At 39.0% G+C, this 25,642-nt stretch overlaps 1 protein-coding gene across 1 annotated transcript in view; it reads left to right on the forward strand.

Moving 5' to 3' along the window:
- The window catches only part of ST8SIA1 (ST8 alpha-N-acetyl-neuraminide alpha-2,8-sialyltransferase 1), a 143,133-nt gene that overhangs the window by 35,476 nt on the left and 82,015 nt on the right, over window positions 1–25,642 (forward strand). Inside the window, exon 2 of the mRNA XM_019452202.2 lies at window positions 14,348–14,492. Within this exon, the coding sequence (XP_019307747.1) occupies window positions 14,348–14,492 (145 nt within the window). The remainder of the gene's footprint in view (window positions 1–14,347; window positions 14,493–25,642) is intronic.

The raw sequence follows: 25,642 nt of genomic DNA on the forward strand, positions 1-25,642 counted from the left end.
TTGAATGTACCTCATTCTTAAATGTAACCAGGCAGCTATGGATCTGTATACATTTCTAGAAAGCCTCTAACATGAAAGAGAGCAAAATGAACCAATAGAAAAAACATACACCAAAAGATGATTGCAGGAAGCAAATAAACACATAACAAATGTTCTAGCTTTGACTCCCACAAAAAAATACATTGCATTTACAAAGATTAAAAAGCTATGAAATAAAACTTTTTGAAGATAAAAAAGAACTTTTTTATATTAAAAATGTGGTGATTAAAAGATCAGTAGATGAATTTGTAATATAGTGTTTAGGAAATCATTCCCCCAAAAGTAGAAAAGAAAAATAAGGAAGTGAAAAATGGAAAAAAAAAGATGAGAAGTCTGAATAATAGGAATTCCAGGAAGAGAAATATAAAAGAAAGGGAGGGTAGACGTTATTAAAGAAATAACAGAAGGCTGTTTCCAGAACTGAAGGATCTATTCGTGGTTGCAAGGGACCACCAAGTGTCCGGCAAAATAAATGCAAAAAGACCTATCTAAATGCATATCATTGTGAAATTTCAGAATCCCTCATTTAAGGTCTTAAAATCTTTCAAAGATGAGAAATGATTACAATAAAATGATTAGATATGAATGATACTAGATTTCTCAACTAAAATAGTGGAAGCTAGGAAACAATGGGTAACACCTTCAAATCTGAAAAAAAAAATTATTTCTGAACTATGATTTTGTGCCCAGCCAAACTAAGAATTGTTTTCAATATTCAAAGGCTCATAAAATGTATTTTGCTTTCACAATTTCTCAAGAGGGAAAGAGAGTATATGCTACACTACAATGAGGAAGTAACAACAAAGGGAAAAAATGGATAAAGGAAACTGGGTAATAGAAGGCAGAGAAGAGGTGAATGCAATTCCCAAGATGACCAGTGTTTATCCATGCTGGAGAGGAAATGGCACAAGGCTCTGGAAGAGATGTTTCCAAGAAAAAAAATTGAACAGATTGATTTCCTGATGTATTTGACCACGCTGAGAAAATGTTATAGTTCTTTGAAGAATTAGAAGGGGAATTATTGGAAGGTACATGATACATGAAGCAAATGAAAAAAGTTAGGCAATCACTAACTCCAGGAAGAGCAAATTTTAAAAAGCCTGCAAGAAAGAAAATCGAGTGATCGTATACTGCAGGACTCAGCTCTTAAATTATACTTAGAGATTCATAATGCTATAATAATACTGCTTTAACTGAAAATTTTTATGTAATTCTGTAAGGAATGTGGGGTGAAGAAAAGTCTGCGTATGTCCATTTGGGGTAGGATTAGAAAGTGATATCTTCATCTTCCCTAGTAGTAAGCCATACGATAGTATAAAAAATTGGAAAATAAAAATAGTATTTGAATAATAATCAAAATATGAAAACTATAGCCTTTTTGGTCTAGATATGGGGGTGGGGAATATGAAAGAGAACTCTTGTTTTTGTTGCCTTAGAGTACTTTAAACTCTGTACATATTTTGCTTTACTAAAAATAAAGATTTTTAAAAAGATGGTGTGTAACATCTTTTTTGAGCAAGAGAACGCTATTAGTATATACCCTTTAATTCAGGAAATACTTTAAAAAATTTATCCCAGGAAATCAATTGTGGGTGTGTCCACAAATCTAAGCATGAGAATATTTACCACAGAGTTGTTTGTAGCATCAATAAATTATAAATAGATTAAATTCCCACTTTAAGAGGGTGAGCACTGAACCCATCTTGTTTAGTGCTGTATCTTGTTTAGTATCTTGGGTTTCTGGGATTGTATCTGACATATACTAGGTACTCAATAAATATTTGTTGAATATTTACTAAGGAAATAGTTGAATTAATTCATAGGAAAAATGCACAAAAAACAATCTGTTAACACTGGTTACCTCTGTGTGGAGGAATTATCTGTTATATTTATTTTTGCCTATTTTTCTAATTTGTATTTTTGAAAATTTCTAAAATAACATTTTAAAGTTGTAAATTTCTAAAATAAAAAAAAGATACACTAAAATTTCAAAAGTAACCGTTTATAAAGAGGAGAAGGTTGACAGTCCATGGAGTTCAGGCTGAGATTGTCTTAAAACTGAACATTCTGATGATTCAGACCAAAGTACCTCTTAATGGGTCAAAATAACTCTCATTCTTTGGTAAGTGGAAGCATACATTTAAAAAAATTTTTTAATGTTTATTTATTTTTGACAGAGAGAGAGAGAGCACAAGCTGGGGAGGGGCAGAGAGAGAGGGAGACAAAGAATCCGAAGCAGGCTCCAGACTCTGAGTGGTCATCACAGAGTCCGACGTGGGGCTCGAACTCACAAACTGCAAGATCATGACCCGAGCTGAAGTCGGACGTTTAACCAACTGAACCACCCAGGCGCCGCAAATTTACTTTAATTTTAATTTTATTATTTATTTGATTGAGAGAGAGAGAGAGAGAGAGAGAGAATCCTAAGCAGGCCCTGCACTGTCAGAGCAGAGCCCAATGTGGGGCTCGAACTCTGGAACCATGAGATCATGACCTGAGCTGAAATCAAGAGTCAGATGCTCAACTGACTGAGCCACCCACACACCCCTGGAAGCATACATTTTTATGTAATTAGAAAAAAAATCTTCCTGACACTAAATTCAAGGAAGAAGTTATGTAGATGAACAAGATCATAGGAACATAATAGACGTTATCTTCAACTTCAGTTTTATAGAAAATGAAATGTTATTCTTTTTTTTTTTTTGCGTTTTTTTGTGTTTTTTTGTTTTTTTTTTTTATTTTTTAATATATGAAATTTACTGTCAAATTGGTTTCCATACAACACCCAGTGCTCATCCCAATGAAATGTTATTCTTGATGTAGCTCTTTCTTATATTGACCCTGGAAAAAAAGCATAACTTTGTAATGTAACTTGGTGAAGGTATTTCTGCAGAATGGTTAATTAAGTGAGAGATGTCTCAATTTTCACATGGATTACAGTTCCAAAAGTGCTTTTAAGTCCAAAATGACCAGTTTTTAACCCTTTGCTTCCCAGTACATTTCTACCAAATACAGTGTTGGTCTGTCCCTCTGCTTTTTGTTTTATAGCCAATTCAGTACATTTTCTCCAAATGTATTGGAGAAATTTGTATTCATTGAAGGATTTTGAGGCCCCAAGCACTTTCCTTCACGATCTCCTCAGACATTGTGAAGGATTCCTTAGCAGGTCATTCCTAAACACTTGCCCTGGTACCCTCTAATGGGTAGGTTCAGAGTGGTCTTGAACGAAGGCAAGCATCCCTGGCTTGCGGCACATTTTCATCAGCAGCAGTTGAACATCTCCTTTAAATTTTTTTCAGAATGCCTATTACCCTAAACTATCATGGGGTTAGTAGACATTTGACATCTGTGCTTCTTCTTTGGCATTGTGTCACACATTTCTGACTTTGCCAGTTGGATGCACTCTTGTTAACCCCTAAGCCCTGAATATATCATAGTAGGTTTATTTGGTCTCTACTTTTCAGCCCCTGCTTATCCTTTATCCACAAACTAAAAAAAATTCCATTTCATCTATTATTTTCTTTCTCTTTTGCCAATTGTTGTTTCTTTCTTTATTCGCTCTTTGTCAAATGACTCATCTCATCTATACTTGTAATATCCTTTATTCTCTCATTGCTTTCAGTTTTAAAAAATCATCTCTACTTTTGTTTCCATTTCCAAGCCTACGCTTCTCCTGAATTGTTGCTGTCACCTCTCTCAATACCTCTGTACTTTTCTGTCCTGATGGGGGTCAATGATATTCACAAAACAATAGAAAACTAAATACAAATGTAGTGAACATAGCAACAAGGTGAGGAGTAATGGATGGATGCGATGAAAATGCCTGCCTGATTGTTTTCACAATATGCTGGTGGTGAGGAGACAATGTTTGATCTGGAAAATCTCTTTGTCCTCATTTATGAAAGGTTATAGGATATTTGAAAATAGTTACTTTATGTAATGCGAATAGCTGACTTTCTCGTCACTTGACTTGATATAGAGAAAGAATATAAAGAATCTAGCTCCTTGTAGAAAATCAGTTAACAAACATATCCTTTCATCTCTCCCAAATACTCATTCTTTTTACAGCATAGTTGATGGGAACTAGATGACAGTCAAAGGTTGTTGACAACCTGAAATGCTTATATTCTGTGCTGAGCAAAGTAAGACCCATATGTTTTAGAGAAGGAGGTGGCACCGTTAATATTCTGTTAAGAAAATTGAGAATCCCTGGCTTGTGTTGTTACACAAACTTCCATCCTGTGGAAATGGGTCATAGCACAAAGCCAAAATTTTTCTCAGAAAATAAATTTGAATCTGTTCAAATACTGGCACAGTTACTCAGAGAAATAACAGAAGTGTGTGCCATAAGTCATAAAAAGAGACACAGTCTAGAAAAATGTCAGGACAAATGCTCCAGTCCTGCATCTAGTAGGCAAGCAGAGCTGAGGTGAATTCAGGGAACTTGACTCCTGAACTTCACCCTCTAGAGTTTACTGTTCCCCTGGTTATCTTAACATTTGTTGATTTCGTTCCCAAGTTTAGAAAACTCTGTATAATTTGGTAAACTTATAAGCAGTTTCTGTTGCCTGTGTCTCCTTTTCATTTGCTTTGCCTTCCAATAACGTCTGCTCATCTTTCACAGAAATAATGACTTAGGTGTCATTAGAACAAGAAAAGATGTTTCTGAATAGAGTTCTTATATTTAATACATAATGTCTGGCTTCCTAGTGCAGCTGAGGAGCACCATTGACCATGATTACATAAAGAAATCCCTGCTGCATTCCACCTTGCTGTGTAAACCTGTACATTAGAGATACAGACCAATTATAAATCAGTTTAATCTGTAATTTGGGGCATTTGCTCCTTGCGCAAGTTTAAAACTCAGTAAGTATAGAGGTTTATGTGTGGACTGGCATCTCTGATCTGAACCTCATTTTCAGAACCCTGTGTTCTTCTGGACAACTGCCCAGCTACCATCCTGAGTGGACACACACCTGTCCCTTCCTGTGCTCCTTCCCAGCCCCCCAAAAGTGAATCATTATATTTCTCCTTTTAGACTTCAGGCCACTGAAAACATACCATCCAAATTTGGTGCATATTCACTTAGCTATTTTGCTGTGATCCTGTTAATAGAGTAAGAGAGAAATAATTTTATTCATAAAGATTAAACATATATAACAAGAAAATATCTTTGTCTTTCAAATCTCTACATTTTTCAAAAGAGGAAAAATATCTGAAAAGGGCATGTATAATGGTTTGTGTAGTGTATAATGTATAATGATTAGAGGGGAGTGAAAACTGAAGAGCCCACAGGTGAAATTGCTCTGGGTAAGAGAGAGATGTGATGGAGAGAGGGTGGCTGGGGCATGGTGAGAGGGAGGGATAGGATTGTGTCTTGGGAGAGACAGGCATCCACTGGAAAATATATGAAGTTTCTGTGGTGTGGTGACCCTGTCCCCTCCATGACAACTTCAGTAAAATCCAAATGTCTTTGTATGGTTTTGGAATTGTATTTATTCTCAAGGATCTGTGCTCGGTGCCACAAGAAGGTTGGTGGTGAGGGTAAAAACCACAGAGACACAACCTTACCTGATCCTCTCCCCCTGACATGTCAGCCCCATGTTGTTTGAATATGCCAGGTACTCCTGCCTGAAGACCTTTGTACTTGCTGTTGGCTCTACCTGAATGCTCTTTTCCCACATATCCACGTGGCTTACATCCTCACCTCCTTCTGGTCTTTACTCAGTTGTCACCTAGTGAGGACTTACTCAGCCTCTGTTGATAAGACATATTTTATCTTGTTTGTCTGACTTCTTCATTAGAATTTGAGAGGGCAAGGTATTCCCTGTCCCCACTCCCCAATCTGTCCTTAGTGCCTAGAATAACACTGGACACATAGAAAGTACTCAGTAAATATTTGTTGAGTGAATCAAATAATGCCTGCTATCCAAAGGAGCCCAGTTACTTCAATAAGCAGCAAACAGATGATTCTCAAAACATATTAGAATCTTTCTAGCTATATAGACAAGTAAGCATAAGTAGGAAGACTGACGAAAAGCATTTATTGAAATCTTCCTGGAAAAAATTGATGTTTTTTTTAAATTCAAATAATGATGTGTACATGTTAAGTACATTACAAAACAAACATATTAGGGAAAACCAGATCATCTTTGAAATATTTGTTTTAAAAGTTCTTCCTTTAAGTCTGCTCTTCCTGTTTTAGAGAAATGCAAATTACACATGGCAGTAATCTGACTTTCTTTGGAACGCTTTTCTTTTATTACGCAGTCATTTCAAATGTGGAGAATAAAATGCTGCTAAATAAAAGATTATTTGCTGTCTTAAGTGGTACACAAGAGCTGTTTTTCTCTGTTTTTGTCACCCTGGCAAATAATCTACAAGATTGGTCTTTGAAGAGACTTTTTATTATATCGGTAGAAAACATTATTTTAAGCAATAATCTAATGAAAGTATTTCTCCTCACACCATTCAAGACAATTTTTACAGAAAAATAAGATGAATACAAATCTCTACCATATATTGAGTGTGTTTTTTGAATCTATTAGGTCAATGATAGCAGCTGTTGCAGGGACCATGCTGTGAACATGCCTTTGTCCCAGAGAGGGGGCTGTCCACACTTGCTTCCCCCCTCCTGATGTGGGCAGGGCTCTGCTGCTTGTCCACTTCAGAGCAACTGACTGCTACAGGTTCTTGTTCCGTGTCCTGGACCCTTCTGTCACAGTGACTCCTGACTTTTAAATTTGGTTCAAAACAGATAATTTAAGACAAAGATTCCTTTAATTTGGGGGGCGGGGAATAGTTTTATGATGGCTCAAACCCTCCTTTCCATAATCGTTGTGAAATCTGCCATTTACTTACTTAGAATACCAGATTTCTGTAGGTCACCAGATTTTTCACTTAAAGAAAAGCTCTCTTTTTATTTGATGCTGTTTAGCTTCTAGCCTTTAAAAATTTTTTTTTAATGTTTATCTATTTTTGAGAGAGAGAGAGAGAGAGAGAACACAAGTGGGGGAGAGGCAGAGAGAGAGGGAGACACAGAATCTGAGGCAGGCTCCAGGCTCTGAGCTGTCAGCACAGAGCCTGACACGAGGCTCAGATCCACGAACTGTGAGATCATGACCTGAGCCGAAGTTGGACACTTAACCGACTGAGCCACCCAGGCACTCTAGTCTTAATAGAGTGAACATATAACTTATCATCCAAATATGGACATGCTTAGGAATGGAAGGGAGGTAACCATAAATAATTATATCTGGAAAACAATCAACCTAGGATTGTGTGAGGCAAGCTGAGTATTATGGTTCCTAACTATGAAGGATAATAAAACGAATACTTACTGAAACCATGAAATGTGCTAAGTGCTATACACATTTAAGTATATGAAATATATATATATACACAAAAATGTATATAATCTCAATTTTTGTTTGTGAGAGAGAGAGAGGAGAGAGTGTGAGCAGGGGAGGAACAGAGGGAGAGGGAGCAAGAACATCTTAAGCTGGCTCCACACCCAGTGCAGAGCCCAATGTGGGGCTCGATCTCACGCCCTTGAGATCATGAGCTTGATATACCAAAATGAAGAGTCGGTTGCTTAATCAACTGAGCCACCCAGCTGCCCCTATAACCTCAATTTCAAAACCATCCTCTGATGTGGAACTTGAGCACATATTCAACCAAGAATCTGAGGCTCTGTGACACTAACGCAAAGAGTTAACATATAATAGTCTAAAAGGAATTTTAGGAACCCGACTCAGGACAGTTTACAATAAGGACTATTGATTTAGCTGTCTGGAGAAAATGCATTGGATACATTTTTGGCCAAAAGCCAGATGTTAAAGTCAATAATTGGCTGAAATCAGGTAGCACTAGAACAGAAGGCACTTTCTGAAGACAAGATTAAATCGGAAACCTTATCAAATATTTTAAAAGTCAAATTTTGAAAGTTCGACACTATCATGAAGGAAAACAGAATTTATCAGCACCATCAACTGGTGTGCTGCTCTTGTGGTCCCTGTGTGGCAGGTCAGCAATCCTAAAGGGACACTTAATTTAATCAGACTAACATTTAGTGCACAGTGTAAGGAACTTGGGATTCACCACTCAGCACATCTCAGAAATATTGGACCTGTTATTATTGAGAAATGTTTACCAGTCTATAGCAATTATTTTGACAAGCTTTTGTTTTTTTGGTCTCCATAGACTAAAACCATAAGGAATTGATTTCAATTTGAATTTTGGCTAGTGAGAACAAAACGTGCATTGAGATTCTCTAGTTTCTCTAACATTTTCTTCTTCTCTCCCTACTTTTTTTTATTCATTCAATCAACATTTATTAAGCATCTTTTCAGTGTATTAGCCATCATTTCAGGAGATGGGGATACAACATCATGAAGATGATAGTCTCCCCCACCTCCCCCATGGAGTTTACATTCTGGGACTTGGGGAGACAGACAATCAAAACTTTAAACATATAACATATAAATAGTGTTATGTATTTATATGTAATAGAAGAAAACGGTAAGAGGGATATGAAGAATTCTCTGTCATGACTGGGTCATGATGATTTCTCATGATATTAGTTTGGACTTTTTCTTTCTCATGGAATTTTATAGGGGCAGATATGACATTTAATACCTCATAATAAGATACAAAGAGTTCCCAACTAGGATTTTTTTCTTGAATAACTCATTTTTGAAGTGGAATTAACTGAAAATTACATGTAGCTCTTAAAGATTAGTTTAATATTTTGAATGTTAGCACATCAACTATTCTACAAAGATTTGAATTATCATGTAATCTCAACTGTTACTCTGCGTTACATTATTATTTAAAATTTCATCAAGATTGGTTGGCTGAAAAATGGTATAGTATTTTTCCTGAAGTTATCTTCCAAACATACTTTCTCTTAACATATCCTTTAACTGACAGTTTGCTCTCCTATGTAGTCAATAATCCTTCATAATTTCAAAGTGCATAAATTAATAACTTTCACAATTAATTTATTATCACAGCATTTTATTCTTACAGTAATAAAGATACATTTAAATTTCACCTGACTGATAGAATTTCAACTTTTAAAGCAAATAAAGAGGGGTTCCTGGGCGGCTCATTTGGTTAAGCATCTGACTTCGGCTCGGTAATGATCTCATGGTTTGTGAGTTTGAGCTCTGCGTCAGGCTCTGTGCTGACAACTCAGAGCCTGGAGCCTGCTTCGGATTCTGTGTCTCCCTCTCTCTCTCTGACCCTCCCCCCTACATGCTCTGTCTCTCTCTGTCTGTCAAAAAATAAATAAATGTTTAAAAAAATTTTAAAACAAATAAAGAGATTTTCACTCTGGTTACTACTAAATTGCTCATCAGAATTTTATTTACTATATATTTTTTTATTTTTATTTTTTTTAGAGAGGGGGGAGAGAGCATGACCGGGGGAAGAGCAGAGGGAGAAGGGAAGAGAGAATCTTAGGTAGGCTCCATGCCCATCTTGGAGCCTGAAGTGGAGCTTGATCTCACGATTGTGACATCATGACATGAGCTGAAATCAAGAGTTGGACACTTAACTCACTGAGCCACCCAGGGGCCCCTTGTTTTTATTTTTTTATTTCAGTATAATTGACATGCAACATTACATTAGTTTTGGGTGTACAATGTGGTGATTCAGCAACTTCAGAAATCAAGAGTTGGACACTTAACTCACTGAGCCACCCAGGGGCCCCTTGTTTTTATTTTTTTATTTCAGTATAATTGACATGCAACATTACATTAGTTTTGGGTGTACAACGTGGTGATTCAGCAACTCTGTATGTTATGGTATGATCACCACAAGTGTAGCTACCGTCTCTTGTCAATTGTATGCTATTATACCATTGACTATATTCCCTCAGCTGTACCTTTTGCTTATCAGAATTTTAAATTGCGTATTTATTTATAAACAATAAACTCTAATGACACTTCTGTGTGTGTTGCTCACATCAATACCCTGTTTAGGTACGATGGTGATGCCACACACACACATTCAGGGATGCCAAAATGGTATTGAATTGGATGCTTGACTACTTGACTATTCAGCCTTTGAATAGCTAGCTGAATATAAAGCTCAAGTGTAGCAGCAGATTTAGCCAAACAGTGAAACAGTAGTAGAACTTTCATCCCTACTTTCTCAAATGCAGTCACTCTTTGGAAGGGGCCTAGTAGGGACAGTCATTGGAGTGACAGCTTCCCAGCCTTCTTATCTCTGGTGACTAAAGTGTTAAATGTGGCATCTGAGAGAGACTCAGCAAGGTTCATTTTGGTACTGGGCATTATTAACTGAGTGGGTGGGTTTTCACCCTTATTCTTCTGTTGAGTTTCCCCAGAACCGCAGTCTTCCTGCTCGATAGACACAATAAGTGAATGTGGTCTTCTTGGTGTAGTTGATATGCATGGCTTTCATGAGGAGGCATGAGAACCTGAGTTTTTAGCAGGTGGTTCCCGGGCTTCATATTTACCTTCATGATGCAACTTGGAATCATTTGCTATGAACTCAGCTGAAGCTTGAGCTAGAATAATAAAAAGCATTTAAATTTTGGCTGCACTACTCAACTTACACTCAACCAAAACTTAATAATCTGCAAATTTAAACTTGAACATAAAAATGGATTTACTTTTGCTTTTTTGTCCCTGTGACTTTATTGTCTGTGGCAAAACAGAAGCAAATACTAAGGAGCATCCATGCAAAACATGAGAAAGGGGATGGGAACCAAATTTGCTAAAAATTCTAAAAGCTGGTGTATGTCTTCTTTCCAGGATCACCTGCAGGTTGGATGGAGGTAAAATTCAATATTCAACTGTCAACAATTTCTTAGAGGTAGTGGACTTAATGTTTCTGTTGTATACTCTGATGAAGGAATGCATCTTGCTGTCTCATATCTCTATAGCAGCTCCCCTGCTCAGACGAGTTGCTTCCTTCTTCCTGCCAGCTCCTCCAGGGCTGGAAATCTCAGAGCAGGAAATTCGTTCTGGAACTCTGAGTGTGACTCATGCTCTCCTCTTTTTTTATTAAAATTTTTTTATGTTTATTTATTTGTTTATTTAGAGAGAGACAGAAAGAGAGAGAGAGAGAGAGGAGGGGCAGAGAGAGAAAAGGAGAGAGAATCCCAAGCAGGCTCCATGCTGTTAGCACAGAGCCTGACACGAGGATTGAACTCACGAACTGCGAGATCATGACCTGCAGTGGAATCAAGAGTCAGATGCTTAACTGACTGAGCCACCCAGATGCCCCCAGGTCCTCCTCCTTCTGAACAGCCTCAGCCATCTGTGCACATCTGTAGTGGTGCCAGTTACACCCACCTGCCTTCATAAGTAGTGACTTGCTTGTTGGTTGCCACCTCTTGTGCGTGTTCTCTGAAGACGGGTCTGATTTTTAATTCAATTTTATATCCCGAGCACTCAGCACAGTGTTACGTGAGAACTCGGTAAAAGTCATTACTACTGTGGCTACTATTACTATTGCTGGTAGAAACTTACTGTTTCTACCACTGTAGTTGCTGCAGCTGCTGTTATAACCAGTGTTAGCTGGTGAGCTGGTGGCACCCTCTCAGGCCTGGAGAGTGCATGCACTTTCACATTTTGATCGCTTTTTGTCCACCCTCCAGAGACAGGCATGGCAAGGGAGGAAGATAGGGAGGCTTTCTGCATGAAGGGAAAAGTCTGAAAGTTCATGATAGGAAAACCACTCCCATATTGCAAATGGCAATATGAATATTACAAATTTAGTATAGCTCTTGGATTTTTAAAAATATTTGTGCACTTGTGACACTTTCATTTTCTGTTGAATATGTGGTTTTCCCACGGAAGGTATGATTGCTCTGACCATGGTGATGCTGTAGGAGGAGATGTAAATTTGAGCCCATCTAACACACATTTTATCAACAATGAATCAAACATTTATTCACCTGATGAACTTGAACAGGTCTTTTGGCCTGAGCTTCAGTTTCATTAGAAATTTAAGATAATGTAATCAACTCTGTCTTGGTGTTTTGAGGATGAAAAGAGGAAACCAATGTGAAAGGGAAATATAAACTGCCAGGTTCTAGACATAATGAGGTGTTATTATATGGCTGTGGCTGATCTTTCCTCTGAATTTCCAGTAGCACTTTGTACTGAATGGCAAGTTTAGTTGGTTTGGAGGGGAGAGCTATGGTCTGGTTGGACGTACCAGATACGAGGTTAAAACAAAACAAAACAAAACAAAACAAAAAACAAAACAAAACAAAACAAAACAGGGAGCAAACCATCCCCACCTTCCACTAGTTATGTGGCCCAGGATAGATACCTGAAAAAAGGATCTTAAGGCTATTTAGCTCAAGGTCATTCACTGTGAGGATGAAGTGGAAAAATACCTCTAAAGACACTGGGTACATTGAAGGTGGTTGGTTGGTGTTTACAAAGTATTCCTTCAGGGCAGTGAAAAGTAAAGGTGAATCAAAAAGGTTCTGAGCAGACAGCACACAGAGGGAAAAGCCTAAGTTGGACTACTGGTGTGACCTGTGCAAGTCCTGTTCTGGCCATAATCCCATTTCCTCAGATATGAATTGGGTGTAATAATAATAGTTTCTTTAATTATCTCTTAGGGTTATTGTAAAAACTAAAAGTGGCAATATAACACTAGACTCAAAGGTTTAGTTTATTCACCCCACAAAGTTTAGAGTTATGCCTATGATAATTCTCCTTTTTCCAAAAATAATCTTAACCCGTCTAGTTTATGTTGACTGAATATAACGCCTAGGATGCTCTTTTGACAAAATGCTGGCAAGTCACCACGCACTTGACTGCCTCCATTCAGGCCACCTTTTGGGTGGTGAAACATTGATAAAAATTAATGATGATGGAGGAGGAAAGGAAAGAGGCACAGCTGGTGAGACAAATTCTAGGAACTTTGATAAGATGAAGGCTTTGTTCCTGAGCCCCTCTCCGTTGTCTTTTCTACGGAAACCTTTGTGAGGAGGAAGCCAACCAGAGTGCTGGAGAAAGCACCATGTGGTAGGGAGAGCATCATGGCCCTGGCTGAGGAGGCCGGCCACAGACACCGACTCTGTGTATTCATTTCTACAATGAAGTTGGGACTGTGTAATAACAACATGTATTGAAATTGTACTGTGTGTGCCACAGGGACATTCTCAGTGAATTCTCAGAAACAATCTCTGAGGCCAGTTGCGAATCCCAGGATGTTCTCCAGTTACGGACTAAGTAGGTGGCAGAGCCGGGATTTGAACCCAAGTACTCCACATTACCTTCCCCTTTCAGCTCTAAGCTTCTATACGGTGGTGGCCAAAGATGTTTGAGCAAGCAGGTCTGTGTGGGAGCACCACTCAGAAGTAGTTTATGTTAGCAGTTTGTTTTACTGGTCCTTCCAAAGGTAGGACTGGGGAATCAGCTCTTTTACTCCTGAGAGCTCAGGGAGTAAACAGAGTTGGTTTCTGTCAGGTTTTTAAGCAGAGGGAAGTAAATATTGGCTTGTAGAGTGGTAACAGGGCTTCCATCTGAGGGGCCAGCAGAGGAGCAGCCTGCAAACCAGCCCAGAAAAGTGAGGTGACCCAGGAGACCCTGGTGTTGCAGATGCTAAGGGAGTAGGGATCCCTTCCCAAAGGCCACACAGTGCTCCACTGTGTCCAGTACTGCTAAGCTGTCAGACCAGACAAGAGCTGAAACGACCAACAAGATTTTCTGGTTAGAACACAGGTGGCTTTGCCAGCATTTGAAACACATCTTTCATCTCATTCTGTTTCTATTTAGAAGGGTTTTTCCTGCAGGGGTTGTTCTTTTATTTTGCCTCCAGTTTTGGGGAGTGTACCCTTTTTGGGGCCACTGTGTGCATCCCCTACTTCATATAGCACACGTAAAGTCCCTTGTTGCTGAACTCAATCCCCCTAATGTCAAGTCACCATAAAGATGCATTTCTGCTCCAGATCCATAGCCCAACAGTCTCCAAAAGACCATCCAGATCTTTTCTGGACCTGGATGTTTAAGTCAGTCAACAAATCTGCAATTACAATGATTATTTTTGCCTTCAGACATATTTTAGCTGCATCTGAAAGCTAATGGATTTTCTTTCTTAAACTTTTTTTTTTTTTTTGTATTTTGAAATATTCCAGTCATGCATTTTGATGGCTGGAAGAGTGAAGTAATAGTAATCTAATCACCCTGGAGACACAGATGCTTTTGTGAGCTGGCACCGAGGTAAGGCTGCACATCTCTGTGGGAATGACAAGTGAATGAGTCTGCCGCTCACTGAACCTGCTGTTCTTTTCTCTCTCTGTTTTCTCTCCTAGGAAACAGATGGAAGACTGCTGTGACCCCGCCCATCTCTTTGCTATGACTAAAATGAATTCCCCCATGGGGAAGAGCATGTGGTATGATGGGGAGTTTTTATACTCATTCACCATTGACAATTCAACTTATTCTCTCTTCCCCCAGGTTAGTATAGAGTTTGTTGCCTTTTAATATAGTTTCCTGTGTGTCTTGATATCATAGGGAAAAGATCGTTGAGTTTGCCTCACTTATTGGATCTCCTTCTTTTCAGCCCCTTTCTTCTCTTCTTCGTTATAAATGTTTTTCTTTATAGCTGTCACGTTTTTGGTGAAGAAATCACAAAACATTTTCATGCAAGGGCAGAAGTAGGCTATCACAGAGTAATAGTTTTCCTAGCCCTTCTGATTTGGGTCATATGAGACTGAAGAAAGCAAGCAGAGAAGGAAGCAAAGTCAGGAATTGTGGAATTCTAGTGTTTTGAGGTTGGCTGTGGAATGATCTTGAAGATTTGCAATATTGGAATGTTTTCTTAGGACTGGCATTATTCTCAGGGACTGGGGACCATATGCTCCCCAGCAGAAGGAGTCTGCTTCTTAGAGCTCTTGGATCTTAACCCTGTGGTCAGACACTGCTCTGAAGTGGAGGTGGTGGAAATGGAGAGAAGGAATTCAACCACGTTTGAAGTGGTCTAAATGAAGCCTTGTTTATGTAAGGTTTTTCTTCTTTGTTTCCTGAGCATTCCAATCAAATGCTTTACTAAAATGTATCAGTGAAAGGGAAAAATAGAGAAATCTTTATTTCTAGGGAGCCCTAGTTGGAGGAGGGGGGCGGTGGTTCTTAGGTGAAACCGCCATTAGGGAGAAATCGAGAAATGAAGCTTGGCCCCCCCCCCCAAGTCTTCAGTCCATTCTTGGTTTGGCCAGATGATCATGCAGAAAGGGAATTCACCATGAGAATTGGAAAACAGGGCTGAAACTTTCATATATCTGTATTAATAGCAAAGAGTCTTCAAAGGAGGCACAGACCCAAAGCTCTACCAGAGCCAAAGACACACTCTCTATGAAATAGCCCATCTCTGCTAGCTCATCTGTAGGTGTTTTAGTCTAACTTAATGGTTTTAGTGTCTAATGACAAGTTTTTTTAAAATGTTTTTTTTAAAGTAGGAAATAGAAAGTTGAATATATTCCCATCACCCATGTGCTTTCTTTCTCTTCTTTATTTGCCCTTGGGAGTCTTCTTAGTGTCAAAGGAAATGACTAAGAGTCGTAAAATGTGATATTGAATTTCTTCTCCATTTCTAACTACCTAAAGGCCTTGCTAAGTCACCCAACTCTTCTGAGACTCAGCTTTCTCATCTGTACAGTGGGAAGAGCAGTATCTATCCTAACACCTCAGAGTTGGGGTCAGGATCAGTTTAGATAATGCATGTCCATGTACTTGGAAACCACAAAGCACATGTAAACATTAGGTGTTAATGTTGTCCTGGTTCATATCATTGCATCTTCAGACTGCGAAATGAAGGATATAATTGCATTAGTCAGGGTTTAAGGCAGGGAATGGAAATCTTCCTAGGTATTTTTAGCAGAAATATATTTATTATTGGAAATTAGGTGCTTAAAAAAGCATCAGAAGAGTGGAGAAGTGGGAGTCAAAAGGTGGGTCCTGGAATTACTTAGTTCAGGAATTTACCGCCATAACTGTGGTTTAGAGATTAGAAGGTCCCAGCTGCCGCTGCCATTGCCATTAACATGGTCACAACTGTCTGTGACAGAAACAGTAAGATGGGTTCTGATTCATCTTCTCTTTCCAAATATCCCTCAAGTGCATCTAATGGGTAAGATTAGTTTGCATCTGGAACATTAGTTGCAACAAAGTCCAGGAGAGGCAGTTTTTAAAACAATCAAGCTTCAGCCAGAAGCTAGAAGAAAGATGGAAGAGGGGCGAAGAAGCCAATCCACAGTATCCTTTATGTACAAAACCTGATATCAGCTTGCCATGAATTGAAAAAGATAAGGAAGCAATCTTCTTTAACAGCTCATCAAATAGAAAAATTTTAAAAGAAATCCAAAATAGTCTTTTTATACATGAGGGCTTTCAGTCATCCCAACTGACTTCTAACTTTGTGCTAGCAAATAGATTAGAAGAAAGGAGATGATTAAAGAAATACAAAGTAGCCTCCCATCTTATCTGTCAATTGCAGCAGGAAGATAGCAGGAAACATTTGCTTTTTAAAGTGTGCGCACATGAATTCTGTGCCTCTTTATGCTGGTTGCAAGACCAAGAAACCATCCCTGAATAATAAGGAAAAATGCTTTTTTTTTAAGGAAGCAGACGTCATTACATCATTGTGTGTTTGCACAGTCATTACAAAGGGCTAAACTAATTCAACGAGAAGATTTTTTTTAAGTTACTGAGATTCTCAAATTACTAATTTATAGAAATCCTGGAAGATCAGTTTGCATCAATAAAAAGGATGATGTATATCCCTGTGCCCTCACTCCATTATTATTTCTTAGTGAAATTGTTCTACTTTGTTATCAGGAAGCTAAGTTACCAGTTAATTGATAAGCTTCATTCATATTCCAGTGGGAAGAAAGTTGTGTGTGCTGGTTAAGCAGAAATGCAGCTGAGTGGGCTCAGCTCGATTTGTCAGTTGAACGAAGCATTGCTTCTTTCCCCGAATTTCAGCAAAATAATGCCAAATCACTCAGTCTCTAACTCAGATGTATAATTTTATATCAATATGCTAATTTTTTAAAAAGTTTATTTATTTATTTTAAGAGAGAGAGAACAAGCAGGGGACGGGCAGACAGAGAGAGAGAGAGAGAGAAAGGAAGAGAGAGAATCCCAAGCAGGCTCTGTACCATCAGCGCAGAGCCCAATGCTGGGCTCGAACTCACAAACCATGAGATCATGACCTGAGCCAAAATCAAGAGTCAGACCCTTAACTGGCTGAGCCACCTATGCTCCCCTTAATGTGCTAATTTCAATTATATATTATACTTTTCTCCTAAATGCTCGTATGTGTTATCCATCATAATTGTTATTATTCCTTCTCCTACCTTTATCCACTGTTTTTTTGCTGTTGCTGTGGTTGTTGCCAAGATGCACTACAAGATCTTATGTGTGGTATGCAAAGTTAGCAGGTCCTGAATCAAGGCTGGGGGATCCAGGGAGCGTCTTATTGAGATCCAGTGTGCTTTGAGACGCCATATTGAATCTTCTTGATTACAATTAGTTGTTTCTTTTTTTAAAATTTTGTTTATTTATTTATTTATTTATTTATTTATTTATTTATTTATTTTGAGAGAGAGAGAGAGAAAGAGCAAGCAGGAGAGGGGCAGAGAGAGGGAGGGACAACCCAAGCAGGGTTCGCACTGTCAGTTCAGAGCCCAGTGTGGGCTCGATCTCTTGAACTGTGAGATCATGACCTGAGCCAAAATCTAGAGTTGGATTCTTAACCAACTGAGACACCCAGGTGCCCCATACAATTAGTTGTTTCTTATTTGGACCTCCCACAACTTCCTGTAGTTTTATTATCAAATTCATTCAAATCCACCTCATACTTATCTACATAACTATATATCTACATATTGCAGTTTTCTAAAAGCCCTTATCTGCTGATTTCAATACCATTTTGTGAGCTTTTGAGTAACAAGAGTAGTTTTTTAGTTTTGGGCCTAGTGTGGTGCTTCCCACTTGATATAGATACTCATTTCCAGCTCCTCGTGTTTGCCTAGGACTCTTTGCCTTTGTCCCACCTGGGGTGATTCACTGCAGTGCCCTTGCTTGAACAATTGGAGACCAAGCAGGACATTTTGATGCAGCTATTTCCAAATGACTCTATAAATGTATTTTGGTGAAATGTTTGTTGAATATTATTAGGCTTAAAGGGCTTAATTTTAACCCTTACATAGGTTTTTCTAGAATATTCTGTGTCTTTGTGTGTGTGTGTGTGTGTGTGTGTGTGTGCGTGTGTGTGTTTGGAGGGGACAGTGTGATGGTAAGTGTTCCCACTTTGAGAATACCCATATCCCTTGGGTCCCCATTTCCTTCCTGCTTTGCCAAACACTGTCTCTTTTAAGCATGCATGGTCCCATGTGTGTAAATATTGCCTAAATGGATACTATTTTGACCTAAAACATATTTATGCCCAGAAAAAAGCATAAATTTCCTTGGAAATGAGCAAAGGAGCAGCAGGAATGTTAGAAACCACAACTGTGCAGTTATAATCTGAAAAATATTTCCTTTTGGTATAATAAAAACATGGTCAGCTCACCATTCTCTTATATCGTGCTGAATAGTCATGTGATATAAATCACAAACCAGACTGGCCAGTTTTTCTTAGAATATCCACCCAAGGCCATTTGTAAAGAATCACAAAGCATCATTAATACACCCCAGACAGACACTCATTTCCAGGTCTTCTGGTTGCCATAAGCTCTCTGACATGTTCCATTCAGCCTGGACCCACATTGCCCTTGGCCTGTGGGAAACTCAGCAGGACATTCTGAAGTAGTTTTGTCCAAATGGCTTTATATTTGTTAAAATGAAAATACACATTTCCCCCCTCTTCACAGTAATGTGCTTAATAGAATCATCTAAGCCCCTGGATATCCCTGACTCTCACAGTAATATTTTTTCCTCCTAATGAAATTTGGATTATACTGTATAATATACAGCATTTGGTAACTTGATTTTTCTACTTATCAATATTATTGTGATAATTTTCCAAACACATACCTTTTTGACTGGAAGGAAAGTAAGGAGACTAATGTTTGGTGGGCATAGATCTTTGCCAAGTCTGTGTTGGGTTCCTGTTGTCAGGCTTACATTTGGCTCCTTTATAACAGAAACCTGACACAGAGGCTTAATTGAATGGGTGTTCATTTATCTCCAAAAATAAGGAATTAGCAGATGAGTAGTTGAGGGCCAAGTGATGCCTGTACAATGCCATTGAGCTCCCAGGCTCCTATCTTGATGCTTGAACATCCTTAGCTGATAGCCAAGGGACCTTCCAGTTTTGGTCCAGGATCCCAGTAGGAAGAAGGAGGAAAGAGAAGAGGAAATATGGACATACCCTGCTGATGTATCAGTGGTCAGGATTAAATCATGTGGGCATGTCTAGTTGCAAGAGAGGCTGCTGGGAATTTCAGTATTTCAGCTCTAGGCAAATGCACTTCATGTGCTGACCTATCCTGTCTCATGTTATCTCATGCTATCCTAATAGAAGCTCTGTATGGATGTTATTATTATCCGCATTTCATGGGTGAAACAGACTGAAAAGGGTTAATAAACTTACTGAAATTTCCAGACTTGGTAGGTGGAAAAACCAGGATCTGGAACCTGGCCTATATGATCTCAAACCTTTCATCATTTATTATCTTGCTTGTTTGTTTTCATTTTCTTAAAAAGAGATCGGTTCTAGTGAATTAGTTGTTCATTTTTATCACTCAGCCACCTTGAAACCATTTAATGGTTTTTCACTTCTGTTGTATGAACACTCTTAGAGGAAATGGAGAAATTTCTTTTGTAGGTATTTGAGAGAAGAAAATAGAGTGTAGATATGCAGACTGCGAGGTCCTATACGGTACTCTAGCTTCCCTCTGAAACTAGTTTCCACTCTAGAACTGTAGTTTCCTTTTGACTTTGAGCTCCCTAGTGCTCTACAAAGAAAGGAGAAATAAGACCAGTTATATTATTTTTATTTCTATGAAGTGGTTTCCTGGACTCAACTCCAACATGTGTATGTGGAGGCTTCCCACATTACCAGGCAATTCTCAGACACCAGCTGGGTGTCTTCCAATTTGGATCAATTCTGACATGATCTGCCCAGACATAACATCACGTTCCACAGACAAAGGTCTCAGTCCCACAAGACCAGCCTCTCCTTCAGACCCCAATTTCCAAGTCCAAATTGTTACCTGTGCTTCTGACTGAATGGCTACAAATCACACTTTCCCACAACCCCCTCCCTGAGTTTGATTAATTTGCCAGAACAGCTCACAGAACTCAGAAAATCAGTTTACTCACTAGATTACCTGTTTACTACAAAGGATATTAAAGGGTACGAATCAACTAACTGCCATATAAAGAGATACATAGGGTGATGTCTCCAACAAAGGAACTTCTGTTCTTGTGACACTTGGGGCCCTGCCTGGTGGCAGGTGGAGGAGTTCTAGTTCATCAACCAGAAGCTCTCTGAACCCCATTCTTTTGGGGGTTAGTAGAGGCTTCATTACATAGACATGATTGATGAAATGATTGACCATTGGTGACTGATCCAACCTCTAGCCTCTCTCCCTTCCCCAGAAATCTGGGCGTGGGTCTGAAAGTTCCAGTCCTCTATTCATGGTTGGTTCTCTGGCAGCCATCCCTCATCCTTAGGTGCTTTCTAAAAGTCACCTCATTAACGTAAACACAGTTGTGGTGGAAAGGGGCTTCTTATGAATAACAAGCAATCCATTCATCTTTATGACTCTGAAAGGATTTCGGGAACTGAGGGCAAGAGACCAAATATTAGGGTAACAGGTGCTGCCAATGCTCTTACCACTCAGGAGATTCCAAGCTTTTTGGGAACTGTGAGTTAGGACCTGTAGATGAAGAAATATGTATGAGAAATATTTTTGGTCATCTGAATGATGAAATATATATATTTCTCATAAATCACAATATTGCATCTGTAATAGAGAAATCCAGGTTCTCAAAGGGAAGCAAGTTATTCCTTGAACAATCCTGCTTTATTACAGGAATCCAGAACTTGATCCCACTACCATTAAATAGTTTAGATCATTTATCCTGTTGCTCCTGGCCGAGTGCCACCATTACAGAACTGTGTAAGGGAATGGAATTCAAAGATCTGGGTTCTAGACCTGGCTTTTATATGATATTTATGATTCCAGACAAGTCATGTAACTGTTGCCAGCCTCCATTTTATTCAGTTCAAGACATAAATAATACCTGGTCTTCATACATCAGTGTTATTACGAAAAGGTTAAAATGAGATTATGGCTCTAAAAGTGCTTTGTAATGAGGGCTGTCTACAAACATATGATAATGTTACTGTTACTATCTGCTAGAGCATTTATGGCATGCAAGCATTTCTTTGGCATTTTGGTAATACTGGAAACCAATGGAAGGAAAAAAACACAACTAGAAAAGGAGTCGAGTTAATTTTCCAGTCTGGTGAGTAGTTAGAAGAGATAAATCTGTTGCATTGGGGATTTAGAGATATACAAAGTAGTAGTGGAGATTGCTACAGACTCTACCTGTTGTACATCTGCATCATTATATTTGGATACTAATTATGATAAGCAGTGTGAGATAAATGATTACTTTTTAGTGAGTTAAGGTTGGATATCTAAACAATGGGTTCATATCCAGTGTTCCTCCAATTGCTCTGTAATTGAGGAGATAAGGAGAGTGAAGAGTCACGGGACTTCCAAGTAGCTCTTACTTTTGTAGGGAAGGAAAGCAAATGATTAGAAGTGAGGTCATGGAGTTGCCCCACAGCGTAGCTTGAAGGTAAACTCTAAGTTTCCTTGTCTTTCAAATGTAGAAATAATTACAAATTTAGACCTTTATTCAATGAAAATTCACAGGCTGTCTATGTTTGAGAACAAAATGAAAATTAAATGTAAGGAATGGTCTATTGTGCCAGGGTGCAGGCCTTTCTAAAATATTTGCCAGTGTGCACAGTTTAGCACAGTGACTGATTATGGCTCAGTCTTCTAGCTTCCTGGGAACAACTGAAAAGGATGCATGACACCAATTACCGCTGAGTCAAATCTCATTCAGTAGGTCTGATGGGAGTGATAACTTTTTTCAGGAGGTGTTAATATTCCCTATAACATTTTCTTCTTAGGTTTGGTGACGTGACAGAGTGTTTTCCTGCAGAAAAAGCTTGTATATCCTTTTTTTTTTTTTTTTCCAGTTGGTTTCTTCATCTTGGTCCTTATAGGCAAAGGTCCAGCTGTAGAAGGGAATTTCCATCCTATTTTGGTTTAGTTCTGAGCATCTGCATACCAGTAGGCCTCTGTTTCATTTCTACTATTGATATGTTTATTTGTACTTCTTAATTATATTTAAGTCATCTCTTAAATGCATAAAGATACATTTGATTAACTTATCGAGAGGTATTATATCAACACTGACCTTCTCTGGCTTAATTAATTTGGTCAGGGAATGACAAGACACCAGTGAGTACAGAGAACATTTTCTTAATGTTTGTATCTGTTTAATTCGCTCTCTCTTTTGCTAATTGGCCTGTAATTTTCACATGGGAGATAGCACAATATTGTCATCATCCCTCATGGCCTGACTAATAATATTCTGTGATCTGCATGGTTCTGGACTTCTGGGTAGACTTGCTAACCAGGATGGGAGAAGAGGCGGGGGTGAGGATAGCAATGGACTTGAAGTTCCCACCTTCTAGGCTGGAGGTTTTGGCAATTGGCAGCTTCTAAGAGGTAATCGCCAGAAGAAGGCAGGGCCCACCCTCCTACAGGCTTTGGAATGGATCACTTAGTCAAGGCAGCCACTCAAGGGAATAAGCTGGGGATCCCCAGCATTGGGGTCAAAATTAGGGACTATTTTTTGAGAACAGGCTGAAACATGGTTCTGGGACTGCACATGAGCTGGGCCCTGATAATCTGGAAAGGCAACCTGAGGCAGTGTTTTGAAAATAAGACAGAAGCCAAGTTCCCAGAGCCACACCTCAAAGTCTAGGTTTGAAGACCACAAGCATAACTTGATGGAGATTTCCACAGCTGTGTCTGACCACTTTGCCAAACCATTCCCCTAATGGCCAGGATTGACCCGCATTTCCCTGGGCTCAGGCTAAATCTACAGATTTGCTGTTTTCTGATTTTCTGTCTGTTTTCAGACAGAAACATTAAGTTGTCTCCCATGCTTAGCTCTTTGGAGACTGCAGAATGGAGGCAGCAGAAGCTAAGTGAAGGAGAGAATCTGGGCAGATTGTCAATTAAGACATTATGTCCGCAGGTTGTTAGAAAAATAGGTGGGCAGATAAGCGTGGTGGAGACATGTAGTAGGTGAGATGGGGTGTGGCTCACTTCTGCTTTCTGTAAAGGAAACGGTGTGCTTTTGGGGGATAACCAACATTTTATATCTGAAAACTATTACGTCTAGGACTTTTCCCCCTAAATATTTTTTTCTATCTACCCAGCTTTGGGAGTGTTAGCTCTTTGCTAAGAAAAAAAGAAAAGGTGCCGAGAAAAAGCCAATTGCAAATCAAATGTATTTAAAAATCCTTTTTTTAAAAAGTTTTTATTTATTTATTTTGTGAGAAACAGAGACAGTGTGAGTGGGGCAGAGAGAGAGAGAGAGAGAGGGAGAGAATCCTAGGCCGATGCCACACTGTCAGTGCAGAGCCTGATGTGGGGTTCAAACTCATGAAACCATGAGATCATGGCCTGAGCAGAAACCAAGAGTTGGGCACTTAGCCCACTGAGCCACCCAGGCACCCCTAAAAATCTTTTTATCTGAGGTGTTTTGCTACTACTAAAGCACTGGCTAACAGCTTCTTATAAAATATGCATAATCTAATTATTTTGCTTAAATTTTTCTTTCCCTAGGGTTCAGTCTAATCCAATTTTACATACATTTTGCATCTAATCACCTGTTCAAATGATAGCCTATTCACAAAGTATTGGAATTCTGAAACCATAATTTAAATTTACCAATTGTTTCTTTTTGTTATAGCCCGACTTGAACTTTGAGGGCAACACACAAGGTCAATAGGAACTGAAATAACTACAGTTGTCAGGTACTTCCAGATACCTGAAATGAGGATTGTTGGAGGGTTTCTTCAAATACAAAGGCCTGTGATATTAAGGGACCCAGGAAAAAATATAGTACTTCTGTATAACCCATTAAATGTAGAACAAATCAGGAATCTACAAAATAAAGTCAGAGTTGAAATTTAATGTAAAATAAGGCTTTGATGCATCAGAAATTTCCTTTCACATTGGACTTACCACCTTCATGAAAATGGAGACCAGCAAAACTATGCTTTCCTAAAATTTTGATAATTCTCTATAAAATAAATTTTCAACCATTCCTTCAGGTATTTATTGAGCAACTGCTGCTGGGTGCTAAGGGCTGTGCTAGTTCCTGGGGAAATAATGGTAAAATGGAGTAAAAACAGACTCAATTCCTTCTCCCACTGGGTATTATCTTCAGTGGCCTAGAGCGTCCCTACCTGTCACATGGTCAGAATTCAACTCCAGCCCTCCCCATCCTGCTTTTTTTCTCTATTGTCTGTCCCAGATAATGACACTATAACCCACTCAGTCACTTAAGCTGGACACCTGGGGCTTAAGTTTGAATCTATCCTCCGTACTAAACCACTATTCAGATCCAGTTTTATTTTATAAATATTTCTTGAATTTTCTCCTTCGTTTCTTATCTCTCTACCACCATGTTTGAGGTTTATCAACATTATATGGACTAATTCAAGAACTCTCTAATAGTTTCACTGTTAACGAACTTGCCTCACTGCAACATCCTTCACCCTACTGCCAACATTGTGGTTATAAAATGTAAGTCTGTTTACCTCTGTTGTGTCACTCCTCACTGTCCGCCATGGATGCAAGAGCACGTGGCCAAACAACACGCTCCCCAAACCTGCCGGAACAGTCTTTACTGGGGAAAACTCATGGAGAAGGTGAAGTAGCAACTAGCAGATACTCTGTTGCCTTTTTATGATTAGAAACGATGAAATTCTAGGTGTTCTAGACTCCAGGAAAGGGAACCTGAAACAGGGTTGGGCTTTTTAGTTGTCCAATTAGGAATGGATGCACTAACCCCTCCACTGGTGTAATTCAAAGACTGGTGTGATATAATAGTACTGAGATATGGTGGAACCTTGGCTTTCACCTGATTTATCAGCTCAGTGTCCATGGGTAATGAATGGAAAGCTGTCTGGAGCCATGACTGGCAGTATGGGAACAAACCTTGCAGATGCATCTTGACCAGAAGAGGATGTATCAATCAGCTCATGGTTGGATAAGATCTATCCTCTTTCCTGGCATGATAGGAATACTGAGATCCTGGCCTTGCTGTTGGCCAGGATTGTGGGACTTCAGCACCGGGCCACTGCTGGTTTCCATAGAATTTTACTGGAGGCCACTTCCTTTTCTGGACCGTAGCCAGTCAGTCTTGGGCAAATTAACCCTTCTTGTTTAGCACATATAGCACGAAGTTCAAACTTTGTAGGATGGCACATAGGACCTTCATGATCTGAACTCTCAGAGAATGTAAGATAATTTAAATTTATTAATTACCACCACCTT

Source organism: Panthera pardus, unplaced genomic scaffold (assembly GCF_024362965.1).
Source record: "Panthera pardus isolate Hobbes unplaced genomic scaffold, ASM2436296v1 HiC_scaffold_6, whole genome shotgun sequence".
Lineage (NCBI taxonomy): Eukaryota > Metazoa > Chordata > Mammalia > Carnivora > Felidae > Panthera > Panthera pardus.